The 20,453-nt window shown below is 39.3% G+C and overlaps 1 protein-coding gene across 5 annotated transcripts in view; it reads left to right on the top strand.

Moving 5' to 3' along the window:
- Positions 1-231: 231 nt before the first annotated feature.
- Lsamp (limbic system associated membrane protein) overlaps positions 232-20,453 on the top strand; it is a 2,112,174-nt gene continuing 2,091,952 nt past the window's right edge. For 2 of the 5 annotated variants that reach the window (XM_075962642.1, XM_075962661.1), the window contains exon 1: positions 298-657. In XM_075962642.1, coding sequence (XP_075818757.1) covers positions 591-657 — 67 coding nt within the window. In that variant the 5' untranslated portion in view covers positions 298-590. Of the gene's footprint in view, positions 658-20,453 lie in introns of all 5 variants that reach the window. The other 3 variants (XM_075962675.1, XM_075962648.1, XM_075962655.1) reach the window with 3 other exon arrangements.

Raw genomic sequence — 20,453 nt, forward strand, 5'->3', positions numbered from 1 at the left:
AAGGGAGCCACGGGGTAGGGAGACGCGCGGACAGTGAGTTTCAAGATTTTCCTGCAAAGGAGAAAGTCCGAGATGTATGGGGCGACAAGGTCAAGTCAAGGTCTTATGAAGACAAGGGCTTTTCACCTGTGTTTGGTGAGATGAAGGAGGACTTTGGCTGCATTGGACCGACCTCGCGCACACAAGCAAATGCAGGGCCGCGGCGCTGCCAGGCTGTGCGCACTAGATGGCAGTAGCGGGGCCCTTTCTGCTGGGCTCCCGGTCCTATAAGGCGCTTGCTTGTTTAAGTACAGTCTCATTTAGTTGGAGCTGCAGGGGAGTGAGGGAGAGGAGGGTAGGAAAGAAGAGAGCGGGAGAGCTCGAGGAAGAACAGGGCTCGCTGTGTTGACACGAGTCTCGGCTGCGAGCATCCTTCAGGACCTGGACTCGCGCTCTCGGAGAGGAGAGCGAGGTTGTGCCTGGATTCGCTGGAGTCTGGTTCTTCCTGGTCGCCAGAGCCGGGAGAACCCTGAGGGAAACCGAGGGAAGCGAGCGGCGCGTTTTACTAGAGAGAGCAGGAGTGAGCAGAGACGGCTGGAGCGCGCGGCGACATGAGGACCTACTGGCTGCACAGCGTCTGGGTGCTGGGGTTTTTCCTGTCCCTCTTCTCATTGCAAGGTAGGGGGAGCCTGCAGCGACCCCGTGCGCCCCCTCTTGCCGCTGTTGGCTCCAGGATGCCCGGTGGGGTCACCGGCACTCTGGGTCTACATAGAATCCGGCTTATTGGCAAGTCCGGTGATGCCCTTCTTCCCTTGGTGCTGGTCCAGGCTGGGTCCCGAGGCAAACGGGAGCCTGCAGACTTGCTGCAATATCCGTGCTGCCGTTGGCGGATCCAGACCTGGCCTGTGCGGGCTGGGGGGCAGAGAGGCGCGAGTGCGGGTGCCGGTGCTGGTGCGTGCGTGTGTGTGTGTGTGTGTGTGTGTGTGTGTGTGTGTGTGTGTGTGTGATGCTAGTGTGCTAGTGGGAGATGGTGGCGGGGGACACTGGGGTTGCTCCTCTGTAAACTCCTAGTGCTGCCTTGGTATTTGCTGTCCCCGCGTCCGCGGTGCTGATACCTCTGCATTCCTGCTCTTCCAGGAGGGAATTGACATTAACTTTAGGAGGCTGCTGGGTAGCTGCTTGCCACCTTACCCTGCACTTGCGTTTCTAGACAGAACAACCCCTACAAGATTCTTCTGTCCCTAGAGAAGGGAGGGGTGATAGTGGATGAGAGAAGGAATCTGTCAGAGAGAGAGAGAGAGAGAGAGAAAATATGCACTTGAGAATTAATTCACGGGTTAATTAATAACTGGCTCTGAACGGTCAGTGTGTTTTATGCTTTAGGGCACTGAATACCTAGTACTGGGTGTTTACTTTGAAAATGTCTTGGTTCTGTGTTTAGGGGAGATTGTGAAGTCAATTTAGGAAGGTTAAAAATCCAAACACATACATACTCTTTGCATTTCACTTGAAGCTGGGAATCCAGAGCCCTCATATATGTTATGCATACCTACAGTACACAGAACCACTCCAAAATAAGGATATCTTGTTTTTTGTTTTTTGAGTTCCTCTATCTCACCATTCCCGTCGCTGATAGAAGCCTTGCACGTTTAGCTATTGAGACTCTTCTCTTCCACTCTACCATTGATGGTTCTACTATCCCTTCGTGCTCCGGCATCCTGTCATCATTAGGACCTATGCCCGCTTGCATTCTCTCAATTCTGAACATGCAGGGCTTCTCATTTTTCTCCCACCCCCCCGTCTCTCTCTCTCTCTCTCTCTCTCTCTCTCTCTCTCTCTCTCTCTCTCTCTCACACACACACACACACACACACACACACACACACACACCAGCCTCTCTCATGAATACTCACCGTGAAATGACCACACTGGCAATCCTCCCCTGGATTTTCTTCTGATAGCTGATTGCTAATGTTACATTTGTGGGTTTGACTTTTCAATGCTAGGGGATATTTTGTGTGGCTATACAGCCCTCTTGCCAAAGGAAATGAGAATAGACTCCTGGCTGTTTACTAGTTGAGGCATTGCAAGTAATTAAATACAATGTTCAAGTTCTTTTTTGAAATATATATAGACTGACGGCTGGAACTCACCCATAGCACAATTACAAGTTACAGGTTCTACAAACTTCCTCTCAGGGCTCACTGACCTCTTCCCTTCTTGTCTAAATTGTTAGGTCTTATGATATATAGCTCTTTGACTAAACATGCCTGTATGAAAAAACAGTATCTTGACAGAAAAGATAGTATTTCAATCCATTCTAGAAAATTGAATATTTACATTTTATTGTTTCTTTCTCCCTGCCCCTAGTGCTGTCACTACTTTATCTATGATTTCTGATGTTGTAATTCAGCCTTTCATTTATTATTTATTTATTTTACACTGAGACATTAGCAACAATGTGATTGTATTATGCCAGTAACTGGTGAGGGGCGTCTTTTTCTTCCTTCTTATATTTAACTAGGAACTTAGCTCTTCAGATAAAGCACTAAGTCATTTCATGTTTCTCTTAAGTTTGAGTAAAGCTGTGGAATATTCATTACACAGTCATAGGGTTTCATGAGTGAAGGACAGAGCAAAATGCTGAGCTGATGTCACATGGCGCTTATGAAGGATGGTGAGGTCAGGTGGAACACGAAACCAGATCATCACATTCCAGGAGATCTTGCCACCAGAAAGGCATGTCCTTAGTTTTCTTCAGTAAGAACATTGTTTTCTCCAGTGTGAATTTATTAAGACACAGTAGCATTGTTTGTGCAAAGTAGTTGTTCTTTCTGAGAATATCATTTTCAAAGGGGGGAGATTTCAAGGGTCACTAAACAGAGACCAGTGACTCATGAGAAGGGGGCCCATTTCTCAAGCACTGAAATACCCTGATGGGTGGTTAAGAGCAGGGAGTGGTAGCTTTGAATAATAAGCTACCCAGGGCAAGAAGGTCATGCAGCCTGATGAGAGTGAGCAAAACACTCACTACCAACACTTGTCAGACATACCCTTTCCTTCTGTCATCTTGAAAATTCTGGGAAAGGCTGTCAGACAAAATGTTCTATGCCTTCACCCCAGTACATGGAAATGCAGCACACACACACACACACACACACACACACACATTCTTGGTGTCAGAGTGAGTGGCCTTTTTAAAAAGCAGCTCCATCTGCAGCAGGTGGTTTCTGCTGTTTCTCATGATCATCGTCATGGATTCACAGATGAATGCTGCCATTGGTGTTCATTTTCATTAGATTCTACTTGTTCAGAATGCTGAACATGTCTTACTCTATGTGTTTCTGAGATGCAGGGGTATTTACTGTATAATTTGGATTAGCCCCAGGAGACAGAGATGACAAAGTTAGCTCTGTAGCCAATGGCAGTTCTGACATATATTGGTAAGGTCTCAGTAATAGTTATTGTTCCGGTTCACAGTGTTCGTGTAATGATCACCATCATTATTTTGAAATAGGTTATCCATGATATTGTTGCCATGATATATTTATGTATGAGTTAAAGGAAAAAACAGTTTTTGTTGGGATTTCTCCAAATACTTTACAGCACTTTCATAAAATTGATACTTTTCTTCTATACATCATCCTTCTGATATTGGCAGGGACAATTTCTAACATGTTAGTGTTAACAATGTTGACAAACTGATAAGATTGCATAGCAGCTAGCTCTGTTTCTCTGGATATTCTGATAACTGTATATTATATTAATGACATGCAGTTTGCAAAGTGTCTAATATTTGTGATTGTATTGTTATCTTCTCATTTGCCTGTAACCTTAAGGAAGAGAGAAGTAAGAAAAAAAGAGTTCAACTGAGGGTTTTGGTCCTTTTCTTTTCTTTTCTTTTTTTGAATGGAGAGGAAAACAAAACAGCCAACAAAGTGCACCCTATTCAGGACTGTCCACTTTGTGCTTCGTTTATTTTGAGGCCCCTGTTTCATTAACTCAGATCTGGCTGGGTCCCCTTGTCATCTGGCAACTGTCCCTTCTTTCTCATGCTCCAGATTCAGAACCAAAGAGCAGCCAGTACTATGCTCTGAGGTTGGCTCTGTTCTCAATTTGGCATCTGGAATGGCAGTAGCCGTGTGCCCTTTGAGGACTGTAGAGGAGATGAAATCCACTTGGCCCACCCTACCCCCATCTTTGGTTCATCTGGGCATGAAGGTCGCCTTGGCTTCTGCCTGAAGCCAGATTTGGATTGTTGAGTGGCCAGGAGAAGAGGAGAGTATACTCCTACTACATCATAGACAATACAATCAACTCTCAGGGGGAGCTCACACCAGCTGCTTTCTATGGAAGCTACAGACATGCCTAGGATGTGAGCTCTTCTTACAGACACCATTAGTAGCCTTCCCATGTCTATCTCAATGTGACTGGCTCACAACAGTGCTAATGACCTCACTTTCCATATAATTGCAGTGAAGATAAATTGGTGAAGCAGTTCTACGTGTTTGTGATACTTTTTCAGACAAGATAATCCTACAAGAAGTATGTTTTAAGAGCTGAAGTTGCATGCTGTCTCCAAGGTATTCACTGCAACAAATGTTGAAGGACCTTAAGCAATTAAATAGTAGAGATAAATCGCTGTCTGCAGATGCAACCTTGTGCCAGATGCATAAGGTTGATATTAATCCTGTCCCCAAGAATAACCTAGAACCAACTCAATGAACATTGACTACAGAGCTTCTAAATCTCTTACAATTGAATTTCAAAAAATGTTTAATAATATTTGATTAAAACTTTTAGAAAACTTTTAGAAAAGTTTAGCCATTTCTCCAGAGGGTTGTTTTCTCTCTCAATTTTTTAAGTAGTTGAAAAGACCTTGTCACAGATTTAGTGATAATTATTAATTACATACAACTTGTGTCTTAAATTATTACCCTGAGTTCTGAAAATATGGGTGTATTTTACAAATATTTTATTAGTTTACAAAGATGCAGCATAACCTGGAAGTAAAGCAATTGTCCTTAATACCTTAGGAATTCTTTTATTTGATAAATGTCAACACGAGAGGTCTATGATTCATTTTACACAGTTCATATCAGATCCAGAAACTACTTTGTCTTTTATAACAGTGTTTGCCTACTAAGATATTTTTCACTTTTCCTACATAGTCTTCTTTTTGTATATTCATCCTACATGGCATATTTCCATTAATAAATAAATGGTTTCTTGTGTTATAATTCATTTTTTAATATTCTCCCCCATTGTTCATAAATACTTGACTTTTCCCCCCTTATCACCTGAGAACATTTATTTGCAAACATCATCAGTATTGGTCTGGACCCTAAGTAGAAATGATGGTCACATGGAAAGGACATAGGATAGCACAGGAATACCTTTGCTTGCTTTGGAATTCATTGTTTCCTGGTAAAATGGTGGTAATAATCTCATGGGAGCCTCCCTTTTCTGATTAGTTCAGGTAATAGTGCTTGCCTTGTGTCAGGATGCATGATTTGCATATTGAAAAGCATTATTTGCTTCTGTGGAGAAGATAATGAGTTAAATTAAAAGGAATCACCTGGCTTTTTGCAACAGTCTGAACAGCATTTACCTGTGTTCACATCTATCTCTTTCCCTTTTCCTCCATTCTCTTTCTCACCTTTCTCTGGACCTGGGTGCGAGCCATATTGAACTCCCAGCGCTAATTTAATGCTGAGGAGAGATGCAGTGTTGCTACAGGGTTACATAAGCTGCTTTGCTGTCCTGCTCTGCTCAAAGGCCTGAAGCCAAAGTGCAAAAGAACACACAGGTCCACGTGTAATTCCATGCTAACCACCTTTGTTTCCATTTCCCATAAGCCTATAATGTCATTGAATATTTTAGCTTGCAGTACTGAGAAATTGCTAGAGGAAGGAAGAACTGTTAGGCGATCTAGATTTCAATTAACTTTGCCACTGTGGCTGTGTAACTCTCTGTGAATCACTGTTGTTTAGTAAATGAGACTGAGAATCTCCAAGATTAATAAATCTTGCTGAGGTGGCAGTAGACCAGAACTCTGCTGCTCAAATAACCTCTATCTCTTCCCTTCTACAAGGTCCCTCCCTCCTCATTTCAGCATGAAACAAGGTCAGACCAAACTAAAGGAATTAAAATATGCTAGCATCATTGACATGTACACACAATGATACTCTTCCATTGAAATAGCAATGATACTTAGAGGATATTTTTAGATTCCTTTTACTGGGCCATATTTTAGTCCTATTTCAAGTGTAGCATTGAGTATGTTTAAATTAACAATGCAACTTTGTTTATGACTCAAATGAATAAGGAAACAAAAATAATTCACATGCATGTCTTATTTAATGCAGGTGCCTACCTCCATTTCTTTTCTTTAAAAGGTAATATATACACCTATGATAGACAGGAAACTATAGTCAGCTTCTAGAACTGAACAGCAGGCAGCTATGAAGAATTCCATAGTAGTTGTCTTGGGGTGAAAATTTTGGGGTGTTTTGACTGGTTCATGTCTGGTCTGGACAATGCCTGTCCAGGCCAGCTCCTGCTCATAGCCTTTGTCTGCATAGGAAGAGCAAGAATCTGCCTAATGCTGCTTTTCCCCATGTGGTAGAGTGAGGCGAATCCCAGTGCCCCAACTGAAGCTTATGCTAACATATCAGATGCAGGTTGAAAGTTGATCTCACTAATGACAATGATTTTGTCACTGAAATTTTAATTTCCTATCTTTCCCATTAGGCAGTGATGTGGTTTGTACTCAGGAGGAAGAAGAGTGGGCATTCTGTGGGCTTAAAGTTATTTTTGAGTTTATGATGTGAGCTATATGAAAAATAGGTAGTTATGTCATTTAGTTTGGGTATAAACAAAGTACAGATTACAGAAAAGTGGGTGGATATGCAAAAATAACAACTGATATGCTTTCCTTCCTTTCTGGCTCTTTTCCTTCCTTCTATAAATATTTATTAGTCCTCAAGTCAACACTGTTGTAAACCTTATAGCAAAGAAGACAGGCACTCAAAAGATAATAAATTAATTACCTTTATAATGAAATATAATGGGAGAGAGTTTAGAGTACCATGACTACATTTTTCAGGTAAATTTAACTTAGTCTATAGAGCTAGGAAAGTATTCCCATAGTCAACTGATGCATAATTAGAGTTTGAGTGAAAAGTGGGATTTAGATATGTAAAGGGAGGGTTAGACAGAGATCTCACAGCCAAAGGGAAACCCACAAAGGCTTCAATGTACTGCACAGACCACCATATTCCAGAAATCTGAGGAATAGAAGGAGGACAAAATCCAATAGGGAAGGAAATGACAGAAGTCAAGGCTGGAGGAGTGTGGTATGCCTAGCCCCATGGAATCCAGAAGAGCAGTAGAGACAGATGTAGCTTCTGATAAAGTAGAAGTATTTTCTGATAAAGAGAAAGTATTAGAAAGTTCAAGCAAGGATTTGCTACCTGCACTGTGAGCTTCTGGGAGAGACTTCAAGTTGTCTTAAAGAGAAAGGAAGAGATTAACTGAAAAGTAGCTGCCCAGGGGTGAGGTGGATGGGGGTGATGGGAGGAAATGTGCTGTCATTGTCATAGAGGAACACATTGAGGAGATTGAGGCAGAATCCTGAGCAGGTTAGGCAGAGGATCCACATTTACAATTGGGTTTACAACTGAAAATGGATGTGTATGGATATTTCTTCTCCTCCAACTCTAGCCTTAACGTAAAAGCTTTCAAAGTCATACTGTACTCCCTTGCAACATCTGAGGACAGAGATGTAAAGCAAGTTAACGAAGAGTTGACATTGAAGCCCAGGCTCCTGTCTCCAGACGTAGGCACTTTCCATTGTACTATGCTTCCCACTATAACCAATAGTTTAAATGGGAAATGCTTACAGAGCTAAACAGAAGACTGGTCTCTGGTTCTCCACCTACGTGGCCTTGGGCAAGCCATTCTCTGATTTTGGAAATAGTCTTTGAGTTGCCTTTGCATTCCAAATATGAGGTGAGTCTATGATTTTACTGCGACTGGGGAGAAGTCTAGTCTTAATTAGCAAAGCAATGGAATTAAATACTATTCTAAAAGCAATGCACTTTTATTAGATTCAAGTACGTACAGAAAAACCAATTCCTTACAAATAATTTCAAGGAGAATATCATCTTGCTGATTTTCTTTTGCGTGACCAGATTAAAAATGAATTTTTTTTTGTAATTGATGGCAGCATCATGTATTTACAATTCAGTCACAGAAATTATAGCATTAGCTCTTCCTGGCACACATTATACCTGATTTGTGTGATAATATAAAAGTGGACACTATGTTCAGTCAATATAAATTTGTGAGTGGTCAATATTCTAATGTTTTCTTGTATATAAATAGAGAAATGATAAATTGTAACACAGACCAATTTGGAAAATAAGTTGAGAGAAATAAATGATGGGACCATATCCTGGACATGGAGCAAAGTCTGGTGGTAGGACAGAAGGACAAAATGAAAGTATTTTCTAGGGGAAGTGATGGAAATATAGTAAAGAATATTTCTCTGACTGTTTAAAACTGTAGTACAGACTGCAGCCTGCGTGGAGTTAAGGACTTATGTTGGTAAGGATTGCCAAAGAAGCTTCCAGAAGCAGAGTGAATCTTGGATGCTAGACTGAACCATTTGTGCCCGATCCTTAAAGAAATAAAGGGCCTTTGATTAGCACAGGAAGGAAGTGACATGAAGGAAATGCAGTGCCTGCAGGACAAATTTGGTGCCCAGATACCATTTGCATACAGAATACTGAGTCAAAATCAGCCCTGGCCTTTTTTTTTTCCTTTTAATTACAAACTCTGAAGTGATGTTCTTTTCTTTTTTTTACATAAAATATATAAATATGTAAGCCAAGACTATCCTTTTACTATTTTTTAAGATTGCATTATTTTTATGTGTATGAGTGTTTTCCTGAACTTGCGTACGTAAATCATATTTGTGCCTATTGTGTTTAGAAGCCATAAGAGGGTATCATATCCCTTGAAACATGATGGGTGGTGGTGACCCACTATGTAGGTGTAAGGAACTGAACTCAGGTCTTCTGAAAGAGCAGCAAATGCCTTTCACTGTTGAGCCATCTTCCAGCTCCAAGAGTATAGTGTTTAATGCCATGGGCTTACATAATAAGATGCTATGCCTGTATCTTGTCATCTTTTGGGCAAACATATTTATGTGTTCTCTAGATTGATATTACTATGCAAGTCCTACTTGTGGCATAGCTATGCATCTTGATGAGGTGACAAAGAGTTAATGGGTGTGTGAGTGCACGTGGAAAATATGTATCACATAGTGTATGACAAGTAGGTACAGCTAGAAGAGATTTCCTCGATTGCTGGATTCCCGATGTAGACCATCTGTTTAGTTCTGTTCTTGTATAATATATGGTGAGAAAATATTGTTAAATAAACCTTGGCAACATTGAAGGAAGTTTGAAGTACTTCCCATCGCATTCAGAAGCAACACTCGCGTATTTATGTTCTTAGAATGAGTGAAACTACACTTTTCTCTGATGTGCTTTCTAAAATAGCTTGTCTCTTTAGAAATTCCATTATAAATTAATGTGCTCGTTGTATAAAATGGGAAAACATCAAGGAATACAAGAAAGCAATGGAAAAATTAAACAGATATTAAATACCAGAGAAACATTAATAATTTTATTATTCAACATTCCCAGTTATCTTTCAACAAAAGATACATTTAAGTTAACAAACCAAACCAGCAGCGTAGTTTCCATATATCTTCCCCTTAATTATTTTCTCTTAGTAGTTTATCATTAACTTTTCTTTTATTAAATACTTAATTACTGTATCTCTGTTAATGGTTATATAGTAGCCTGTACCACAATTTCTTCATCACTATCCTGTTCTTGAAAACAACATTTGGTAAGTGCTGTTATTTTTAAAATTGGAAGACATTACTTTTAATTTTCTCTTGCTTTGTGACTGTAATGCTATTTTACAGTCTTAGAAAATAGGCTAGAAGGATAGTGCTCTCATGTTTCCTTGTTCAGGTATATGCTCTGTTAAAGTCTGCCATAGCTCCACAGATAATCGTGGGCTCACAGTTACTGACATTCAATGGAACACTGCTCTATCTATTAACTAATTTTGAGCGCAGAAAAGCTCTGGGGGACTAGCAAGCTAAGAATATTGAACAAATACATAGGAAACACTTAGGACTGTGCTTAGGATTGTAGGGAAAGCACTGAAGTATTAGTTATTATTATTATTTGACAAGCACAGCTAAATTATTTCCTTGAATCATTTTCTCAGTTAAATTAGTTTACTCTAGCTTTATTTATTTATTCTCCATGTTAATGTGCACAATCGTAAGTGTCTTGGTAACCTCAGGCGGCCAGGGGACAACTTTCTGGAGTTGTTTTTTTCCTACCACTATTTGAGTCCCGTTGATCAAATCTTTGCTGTCAGAGCTAACAACAGATATCTTTACCCCTTGAGCCATTTCTCCAACCCCCTCTCCAGTATATTCATAAATAGAGACTTCAGATGTCTGACAGTAGTGTGGTGTCATCTTCCTTACTGCCCAACCCTTTCCTGCTCTCCACTTACTTGTTTCTTGTTTGGCTCAAGCACCATTTGCCTAATGCTTTTTGCTGGCACATGACTTCATTGTGAAAGGGACTGTCACCTGGCTTTTGTTCATGAGCAGTTGTGGGAAAATCGCTCTGGCAACTTTCAAATTGTTTAGAACTGTGGCAGTTTAAAAGCACATCTACATTGATCTACTAACTCAAGGTCTCACCTCTGTGTTACTTTTAGAATGTATAGATGGATACTGTCCAGCAGAGATGAGTCATCTACATTCGGTTGTCAATTTGTTTTCAGAGATCATACACCTAGCACACTTACATTTGAATGTTCTTTTAAAATGTGAAACAAGTAAGGGCCTTCAGAAAAGATTATGGCAAAACTTTCTAGTTTCTTGGCTTTTTCCTTTGATCCTGGCTCCATGTCTCTTTCTCATAGTTATGTGTGTTCCATGATTCCTTATCTAGTGTTTCCCTTTGCTTGATCTCAGGAACATCTCCTGGGCTTTCTAGGCCATCGGGCACAACATTCCTCTTTTGTTTTTTTAGACTTTAGAGCTGTGTCTGTTTTCATTTAAAATCTATTTATATTTAAATATATTTATTTTTATTTTAGATATTTCTATATACCAGTTGACAATAATAATATTCTGTGAACTATGTCTTTACTTTTTGTTTCCTGGTGTTCATTCAGAGTTTTAAGGTCTCCTTAAAGGTGCTTTAAGGCTTTTTCTGTGTTATTTATGCTTACAATTTTTCTTTAATATTGATGTCATTTTGTCATTGTTTCCTTTTCTAAAATCAGATAATATGACAGTTTGATTGATCCCTATGGATTTCACTTATCAGGATGTGGGCTCGAGTTTGGCTACATGGCACATCACCTCTATTCATCTGTACTGATCTGTTTATAGACACCTTCCTTCTCAGCCCTATAGTTCAGTTCATAGGCAGCAGGTAGAGAGGCTTACCTATAGTACTCACTCATATTTGGTTTCTAGCCATAAATAAAGGACATTGAGCTTATAATTCATGTTCCTAGAGAAGCTAAATAAGAAGGTGAATCCAAAGACAAACACATAGGCATCCTCCTGAATATTAACCTTCACCAGGCGATGAAAGGAGACAAAGACAGAGACCCACATTGGAGCACCGGACAGAAACCTCAAGGTCCAAATCAGGAGCAGAAGGAGAGAGAGCACGAGCAAAGAACTCAGGACCGCGAGGGGTGCACCCACACACTGAGACAATGGGGATGTTCTATCGGGAACTCACTAAGGCCAGCTGGCCTGGTTCTGAAAAAGCATGGGATAAATCTGGACTAGCTGAACACAGCGGACAATGAAGAATACTGAGAACTCAAGAACAATGGCAGTGGGTTTTTGATCCTACTGCACGTACTGGCTTTGGGGGAGCCTAGGCTGTTTGGATGCTCACCTTACTAGACCTGGATAGAGGTGGGCGGTCCTTGGACTTCCCACATGTCAGGGAACCCTGATTGCCCTTCAAGCAGATGAGGGAGGGGGACTTGATCGGGGGAGGGGGAGGGAAATGGGAGGCGGTGGCGGGGAGGAGGCAGAAATCCTTAATAAATAAATAAATTAAAAAAATAAATAGTTTTATTCACCAACCAGGACCCCCCCAAAAAAGAATCTTCTTTTTGTGTTTTCAATTCTATATTTTACTTTTCTTTCAGTTTAATTAATCATAGAGTCTTTTGATTATTAATATATGCTTGGCTTCAGTTTTAATGAAAAGTAGTTTTATTATCATAATATGGCTCACAGTAGAGAATTGTGAATTATTTAGAAGTAGAATATCTAACCACACATATCCCCTAAGATTAATGTGTCCATACCTCAAATACTCATATTTTACCTCATTTCTTATTTCAAAGGCTGAATCTTCTGCTTGTTAGTTTTTCTTTAAATACTCATGGGCACTTATAGAATATGTCTAATTTTATTTATTCTTGTTGTACCTGTTCTTACTATATATAGAATTATCAACTATTCAGATAATTGCTACAGTTTTCTAACAAAGTCCATAAAAATTATTTATCTACATCGAGGCCGAGTGACTCTCATGGTCTTTTCATTAAACCCAAAGTCAGTATGGTTGGTGGGAGATCCTGAAAAGCCTGATTCCAGTTTGGGCTGTGGCACACATCACTTGGGGAGCTTACTTATCATCTTTGCAATTTAACTGCAGCATGTGCGGAGAAGATGCCGGGGAGGATTAAAATCCAGCATCTGCAATGTTCCATCACCTCTGGGTGCACTCCAAACTGTCCAAGACTCTGCCTATATTTTCTATAATAGGTTTTTCTGCTGAAATTTGAAAATTTTTACCTCATATTCCATTGTCAGGTTATTTCGAAGACTTCACTAATTTGTAGGATATGGTAAGCTTGCCACTAAACAGTGGGTGTCATTGAGGGTGAAACAGTTTGTGTGTAAAAGTCTGCACTTGTTATCACCTGACATCTTTCAGCAGTGTAGATGTTGTTGTTTCCAGAAGAAGGAGGTGAGAATCTGACTTTTTGATGGACTCCATCTTCATCATAGTGCTTTCCGGTGTAGTTACTGTGGTCTCTGCTTTATTTTCAGGGTTAGGTTATATATGATGCCTTTATTCTCAGGTTTAGGATTTTTCTGGTCTTTCGCAAAATTCTTCTTCAGAATCAGAGGCCCCCAAAGCAGAAACAACTAATGAATTTTATCTAAGTGTGGTCTTCCAGATGATCATTTTAACTTGAAGGAGAGACATATTCTCATTGATTCAGTGACTTATTCTGGGTTATGAAACAGAGTTCACAGAAGACTTTCGAGAGGAACTGAAGGAAGGATTTCAGAGTACTGTCTCTGTACACACTACTGAAGTCCTAACTAGTACATGCTTCTGTACATATTATTTGCCTTGGAAGTCCAAAGTCACTCTTGCTGGGACTCCTCTAATGGCATTCTGATTCATGGTGTTCCCGTATGTGTCTCAGGCACTGATTACTTTATTGAAATAAACAAAGCATATTCTATTCCCATGCTGGTGACTATACAAAGAAGAGTCATGATGTTTCAGAATTCAGAAAACAGTTGTTAACAGAAAACATATTGTTCTTTAAATTGTCACCTTCCACGCTGCCACCAACTTCCAAGTATGTAGAAGAGTAAACTCAGGTGAAAACTTATTGATCTGATTGCAAAGTATATTACTTACTGTAAAAATCAGAGCTGTTTCCCAAAATAATACTTCCCTTCTATTCTCATTCTTGTCTTTAGGGTTTTCAACTTTAATGTTTCTTTATAATTTATAAAACATTTCTTGTCTACCTTTTTGTTTACTCATATACAGAAGACCCCCTTAAAAGTCTCATTGCAGAGTACCAAATACCTTTTCCAGTTCAATGTGAGTTGGAGGGCTGTCTCAGAAAATGATTTCTGATACAAAACAGGAACTCTAAATTTGTCTTTTAGTAGACGAGAAGGCAGTATCTGTTTCTTTGATTTCTATTTTAAAATTTACTCTTCTTTTCCCATTTCACAAAGAGGTTAGTCATCGTCTCTCCATATTGGCCTTTGAGAAGTAACAGAACATTCTAATGGAACCCTAGTCCACTCAGAATGTAGCCACTAGGAATGCAGTAAGAGATATTTAAAGGCTTTATGGTATCTGAAGATCACGGAGAGGAGGTCAAGCAAAGTTTCCTACAAGACCAGGCTCCAGCCATTTGAAAACAGTGCTGGTACTTTTAATAGTTCCACCATATTCTTTCTTTTTTTATGGATATAGGAGGCAGGTGAAGAAAGCAAAATAGAAGTTTGTCATAGTTAAATATTGATTAAGCTTTAATGATATCCTACTTCATGTTCTGGCTTTGTGGGAGCCTAGCCAGTTTGGATGTTCACCTTCCTAGACCTGGACGGAGGGGGGAGGACCTTGGACTTTCCACAGGGCAGGGAACCCTGACTTCTCTTTGGACTGGAGAGGAAGGGGAAGAGGAGTGGGAGGGAGGGGGAGAAGGGCAGGAGGAGGGGGAGGGAAATGGGAGGCTGGGAGGAGGCGGAAACTTTTTTTTTCTCAATAAAAAATTTTAAAAAATTGATTAAGCTGGGCTATGAACATGGTTTCTGAACTTACACCCCTATGATTATCCTACACTGCTTCACAATAAAGTAATCTCTTTATATAGATATGATTTTATAAAGAAATAAGAATTACTTATTCAACTTTTCTAGAACTCTTGCAAGTATAATATCATCACCAATAAAGGTTCAAGGGGCTGCTACTATTTACATATATTCATTCAAGGTTCAAAATGGCCTTTGTGCCTTTGTTAACCAACACATCTTTCGTAGAGATTCTGGTTTAAATGAAGGCCATTAGATGTGGATCTGTTTGCTACTGATGGTGGTGGTGACAAGGGTAGTGATTCCAAATGCTGCTACTGTTGGCATGGTGTGGCTGGGCTGTCCCAGGCAATCAGGCAGGCACATTAATGGATCAAAAGTCTGGAGATGTAGCTTCTTAATACAAAAGCTTAGATTTTAATGCCAGCTGCTGTAGCAGAGACAATATTTGACTGTGTGTGTGTGTGTGTGTGTGTGTGAGAGAGAGAGAGAGAGAGAGAGAGAGAGAGAGAGAGAGAGAGAGAGAGAGAGAGAGAGAGAAAGTAAATAGGGTCAGAATTTCAGGAAACATCCAGATCTGAAAATATTCTTTTCTGATAGAAACAAGGAATAGTCTGAAATTTTTCCATCCATAGTAAGAAATCAGTTTCAGATGATGTTATGCAAAAGATATCCCCTCTACAAAATATTGACTACATTAATAATTTGTTAAATATATATTTATTGGATAATGTATGGTTCAGACTGATTCAATATAGTACATGGGCTATGTTAAAAGATTTAAGAAGTGACAAAATTAGTGTGGTCTATAATTTTGTATATTAATGCTTATATGTTCTAATGAGTGAAATTGGTCTGTTGTTGCTTACTACAGAGGGTATGAAGATTAAGTAGCATGGTTGGAATAATTCAGAGCATCATATGTATTTAGGCTGTCCATAAATGAATGTAATTTTTATATAATATCCATGTACTAGCATCCTTCTAAGTTTGCAGTTTGTGATCCTTTTACCTTGTTTATGTTGCAAGCAAGAATTTTCTATTAATCCAGCTAAAGAGACTGACTGATGTGTAACCTTTCCTTGCTTTTTCAAATAGAGATATGCTTGGTTGTTTACAGCACTGTCAATGTTTATCCAATTCTGCTGCTTAGATTCCACGTCTCCCCAAGCCGCTGCCTTAAAAGGCTTTCCTTTCCAAGATCCTTGTAAACAAGACTTGCCTGTCAGTCAGTGCCCCCCCCCCCCCCCACACACACACCTAAAAAAATAAAAAGCTTAAACCATCCACTGCTCCGCTACAGTATTTGAAGTCTGGCTTCAGTGGATCTTTGAAGGCTGATTTCATCCTCCTGGCTGCGTTAAGTCCCACTCCACCTCATCTTACCCCATCTGCAGAAATCCTGCTGCCAGTCACTTTCCACACAAGCCCTGACTTCCTGAATTTTGGAGGTTAGAGAGGCATGCCATTCAGGGTAGCTGACTCTATTGTTTTACAGACAAACTCGCAACAAATGAGAGCAGTCAGGATGTGGCTGTCATATGGAATAAATGAACCCTCAGCATCCGTAAGGTATGGTGTGGTGTGCAAGACAAGTATTCCTTTTTTGACTCATTGATGAAAGCTTGTATTTGTATGTGTGTGTGCGCCCGCGCGCGTGTGTGTTGTGTGTGCACATGCACACATATCATGACCCTATATGGGTGGGTGTTTTCATGAACTAAGTCCAAGAGAGGGTGCTGAATCTCTTAACGATGACCTACATGCATTTGTAAGAATCTGGGTTTCATACACGGGATTCTGAATTCTGGTCCTCATCATTGTGCAACGTGTACTCTAACTCCAATTATTTTGTAACACGTTTTGATGGAGTTCTGCTTGAGACTTGACTGGCTGTTTCTCTTCATGTTAAAGTGAGATTCCTTCTATTCTTGTAGTTAATTTTTAAGATGACATTTTTATTCTCTATTCATTCTCTCAGCCTGAGACAGTGTCTTACAATTTTTTTTTTACTTTTTAAAACTCAACTTTTCATCTCCTCTTATATTCAATGAGTTTTTCTTCTCATTCTATAAAGCAGATATGACTTACCTGTAAGATGAGCTTTTCTGTATTCTATCAGAACACGGGTCGTTTTTGACAATTTTGATCACAAAGTATTCTTTTATTTAATAGAAGCCATATAGCATCTACTAGATCCTGTGCATCCTTTTTGCTTCTGCATTGGTTATATTGCTAAATCCAAAGTAGAGTATGTATTCACTAGCAGATGTGAAAGAAAGTCATTATAGAATGACACTTGCCCCTTTTCCATTCCACATGCCAGAGGCTTGGTTTCTTGTAACTGTGAGGCCTGATGTATTTTCCTTAACAATAAAAATTTGAGTTATAGGTATCACTTATTTCAGTATGATATTTTTCTCAAAGAAAAACAGGAGTTGAAAGCAATGGAATTGTGTTTCTGATGGTGCAAAGTCTGTATCTGGCAGATCAAAGGAGTTTCAGACCCACAGGTTCACTCCAATCTTCAGAGTCCTTCAGACCCAAAGATGCAGATGTTCCTGAGAACTTTTGCCGGCACGTGACTTAAAACTTTCTATTATGCATAGTACTTGACTCTAAGAGCATGGACAAGCCAGGGACTGTATATGATGAATCAAGGAAACAATCTACATAATGTTTTCTCACATTTTATTGGTTAGAAATAGAATGATATAGCCACAATTCATTTTCCTGAATGTTTGGGAATGTCTTAAAGGATGAAACACATTTTGATAAATGAAAATCACTGTGACAGAATCCTGTTTTCCACATAAGAGAGAATTTGTTTACAAGGTTGTGTTGTGTATATGTCTATAATCTAGTGGAAGTCTATGAGGATAAATAATATCCTGTTAGCCCACCAAACAAATATACTTTGCAAATAGATTGAGGGTTTCTAGTAGAAAGTGTCTGCCATCCAAAGTAGGACATCGGTAACAAGTGAGTTGTTGAAGTTACATGCATATTAATTTGGATCCCTAAGGGTCCTTTGCATCTCTGGGACCTATTGAGTTGGACTGATATATGTCACCACACATAATTAAACTCATTTTCAGTTATCAGATGTACAGTCTCAAAAAAAATCTCAATTTGCCTAAAGTATAAAAAATTGTGCAGGAGGCAAGAGTTGGGGGACTCAGGGAATTCTGTGTTCTGGACATAACCTAAATGCCCATCAGCTGAAGAATGGATAAAGAAAATGTGGTACATTTACACAATAGATTACTACCCAGTGGTTAAAAAAAACTATGGCATCTTGATATTTGCATGCAAATGGATGGAACTAGAAAAAAAAATCACCCTGAGTGAGGTAACCCAGATTCAGAAAGATGAACAAGCTATGTACTCACTCATTAGTGGATACTAGCTATAAAGCAAAGTCTATAACCCTAGAAAAGCTAAGCAACAAGGGGAAACCTAAGAAAAACATATATAGATCCTCTGGGAAGGGTAATAGACAAGATCTCCTGACAAAATTGAGAGCATGGGGGTTGGAGGAGAAGGGCAGGTGGAAGGGAAGAAGTAGGGGAGAAGAGGAGGATGGAGGAGAATTTGAGGAAATAAGATAGTCGAGTTGGAAGAAGAACAGAGGCAGAGAGCAAGGAAAGAGATATTTGTATTGAGGGAGCCTTTATAAGGCTAGCAAGAAACCTGGCACTAGAGAAATTCCCAGGAATCCTCAAGGATGACCACACCTAAGACACAAAACAGTAGTGGAGAGGACGCTTGAAATGGCCTTGCCCTGTAGTCAGATTGATGACTATCTTAAATGTCACCACAGAGCCTTCATCCAGCAATTGATGGAAAAAGAGGCAGAGACCTGCATTGGAGCACTAAACTGAGCTCCCGAAGTCCAGTTGAAGAGTGCGAGGAATGAGAATATGAGCAAAGACGCCAAGACCATGATGGGTATAAACACTGGAGACAGTCTTCCTGAGCTAATAGGAGCTCACCAACTCCAGCCAGACTAGGAAGGAACCAGCATAGGACCAAACTAGATCCTCTGAATGTGAGTGACAGTTGTATGGCTGGGGCAGACTGCAGGGTCACTGGCAGTGGCACCAGGATTTATCCTTACTGCTTGTACTGGCTTTTTCAATCCTTTCTCTTTGGATGGATACCTTTCTCAGCCTAGATGTAGTAGGGAGGACCTTGGACCTTCCCCAAAGCAATGTGCCTTACCCTCTTTGAGGAGTAGAAGGGGGTGTGTGGGAGAGGGAGGGAAGAGAGTGGGAACTGTGATTGGTATGTAAAATGACAAAAGATAGTTTGTTTTCTCTTTTTAAAACATAAAAGAAAAGTATGTGGATGTACTAAATATGAACTAAGTTTTCTGTAAAATGATATGAAGTTAGGATGAGTTATTTCAATGATCTCTTCCAGTGTTAAATGACAATAAAGAAAATAATTTTATAATACATGTCAACAAACATTTCCTAACTATGTTCAAGATATTCCAAAAAATACTAGACAGCACAGTGGACAGATATTTACGAGTCTATGGATAATATGTGGAGAAAGTAAACATTATCACATTACTATTAAGCAAAGCAGAGCCTAAATTGGCTTGTAATTAAAAACTTATGTGTTATAATAAAATTATAAAGAAATTGAGGTCTATTAAAAAATATTGGAGTAATGACTTTGTTTATTTCCATAATTTATGTATCTCCATGTCTAACTGAAAGCCATTAATAACACAAATCACTATTGTTTGGGAAATAGCAATCTATTGTTCTTTTGCTGAGAATGCTAGCACATTGAATATTTTGTAAGCAAATCCAGCAATCTCCCCCACCTCTATCCTTTCTAAAAACAAATCTTCTCTACACTAAATTAAATGAAGCTGAACATGACTGGTTACTGTAAACTGTCTGCATGAAGAAGAAAGTTTAGAACATGCACAAAAAGGATTTGTAATATTTTTCTGCCTCACATCTTTTGCTGTACATGCTTGGTGATATATTTTCAGAAGTATTTATAATTCTGATAGAAAACTAGATGGTTATTTATTAAATTTTAGCTTCAAACACTAATTGACATACAAAGCTTTGTAAGGCCTTTACATGTGAGTGAGTATAAATTAAAAACTAAATGCAGAGAGACTTAGAAGGAAGCCAATTCATACTTTTATATACTAGAGGGATCCCTTTGTCTCCTTACCCAGATTTGCTGCTATAGAAACAAATACTAAACACAAAATTTATTTCAATCATGATGGTTAGTTTCCATACAGTATCTTTTCTCAAAAGTAAATGCAAGGGTTTTTCTTGTAGTAATAATAAAAGAGAAACAAACAAAAATGCATCATTTTAAGGCAGCAGAACTGATGACCCATTATCTGTTACCTCCAGCTTTGATATTAATAAGTCTTCTATTTTCTATTACACTAAACATCTGGGATCTAAGTACTGACACCTATTAGTTACTTTGGCTTCCTTTTGCCTTTGAAGCAATGTCACAGATAAACCTCCAGGAATTCTCCAAAATTGGACACTTCATTGACCAAATGAATGGCTGTTTCTCTTCTTCAGTCTAAATTGAAAAGTGAGCTTGCTCCCATGAGGGGAGACATAACTTGGAAAGATAACCAGCTGTGACTCCTCTTTCACATTAGTACGCCCTTATAATCTCACCAAAAGCTATTCTACCAACAGCAGGACAAAGTGATTCCTCTAAACCCTACACCTATCTTCAAATGATCCATCTCAAATTT

This window comes from Microtus pennsylvanicus, chromosome 1 (genome assembly GCF_037038515.1).
Source record: "Microtus pennsylvanicus isolate mMicPen1 chromosome 1, mMicPen1.hap1, whole genome shotgun sequence".
NCBI lineage: Eukaryota > Metazoa > Chordata > Mammalia > Rodentia > Cricetidae > Microtus > Microtus pennsylvanicus.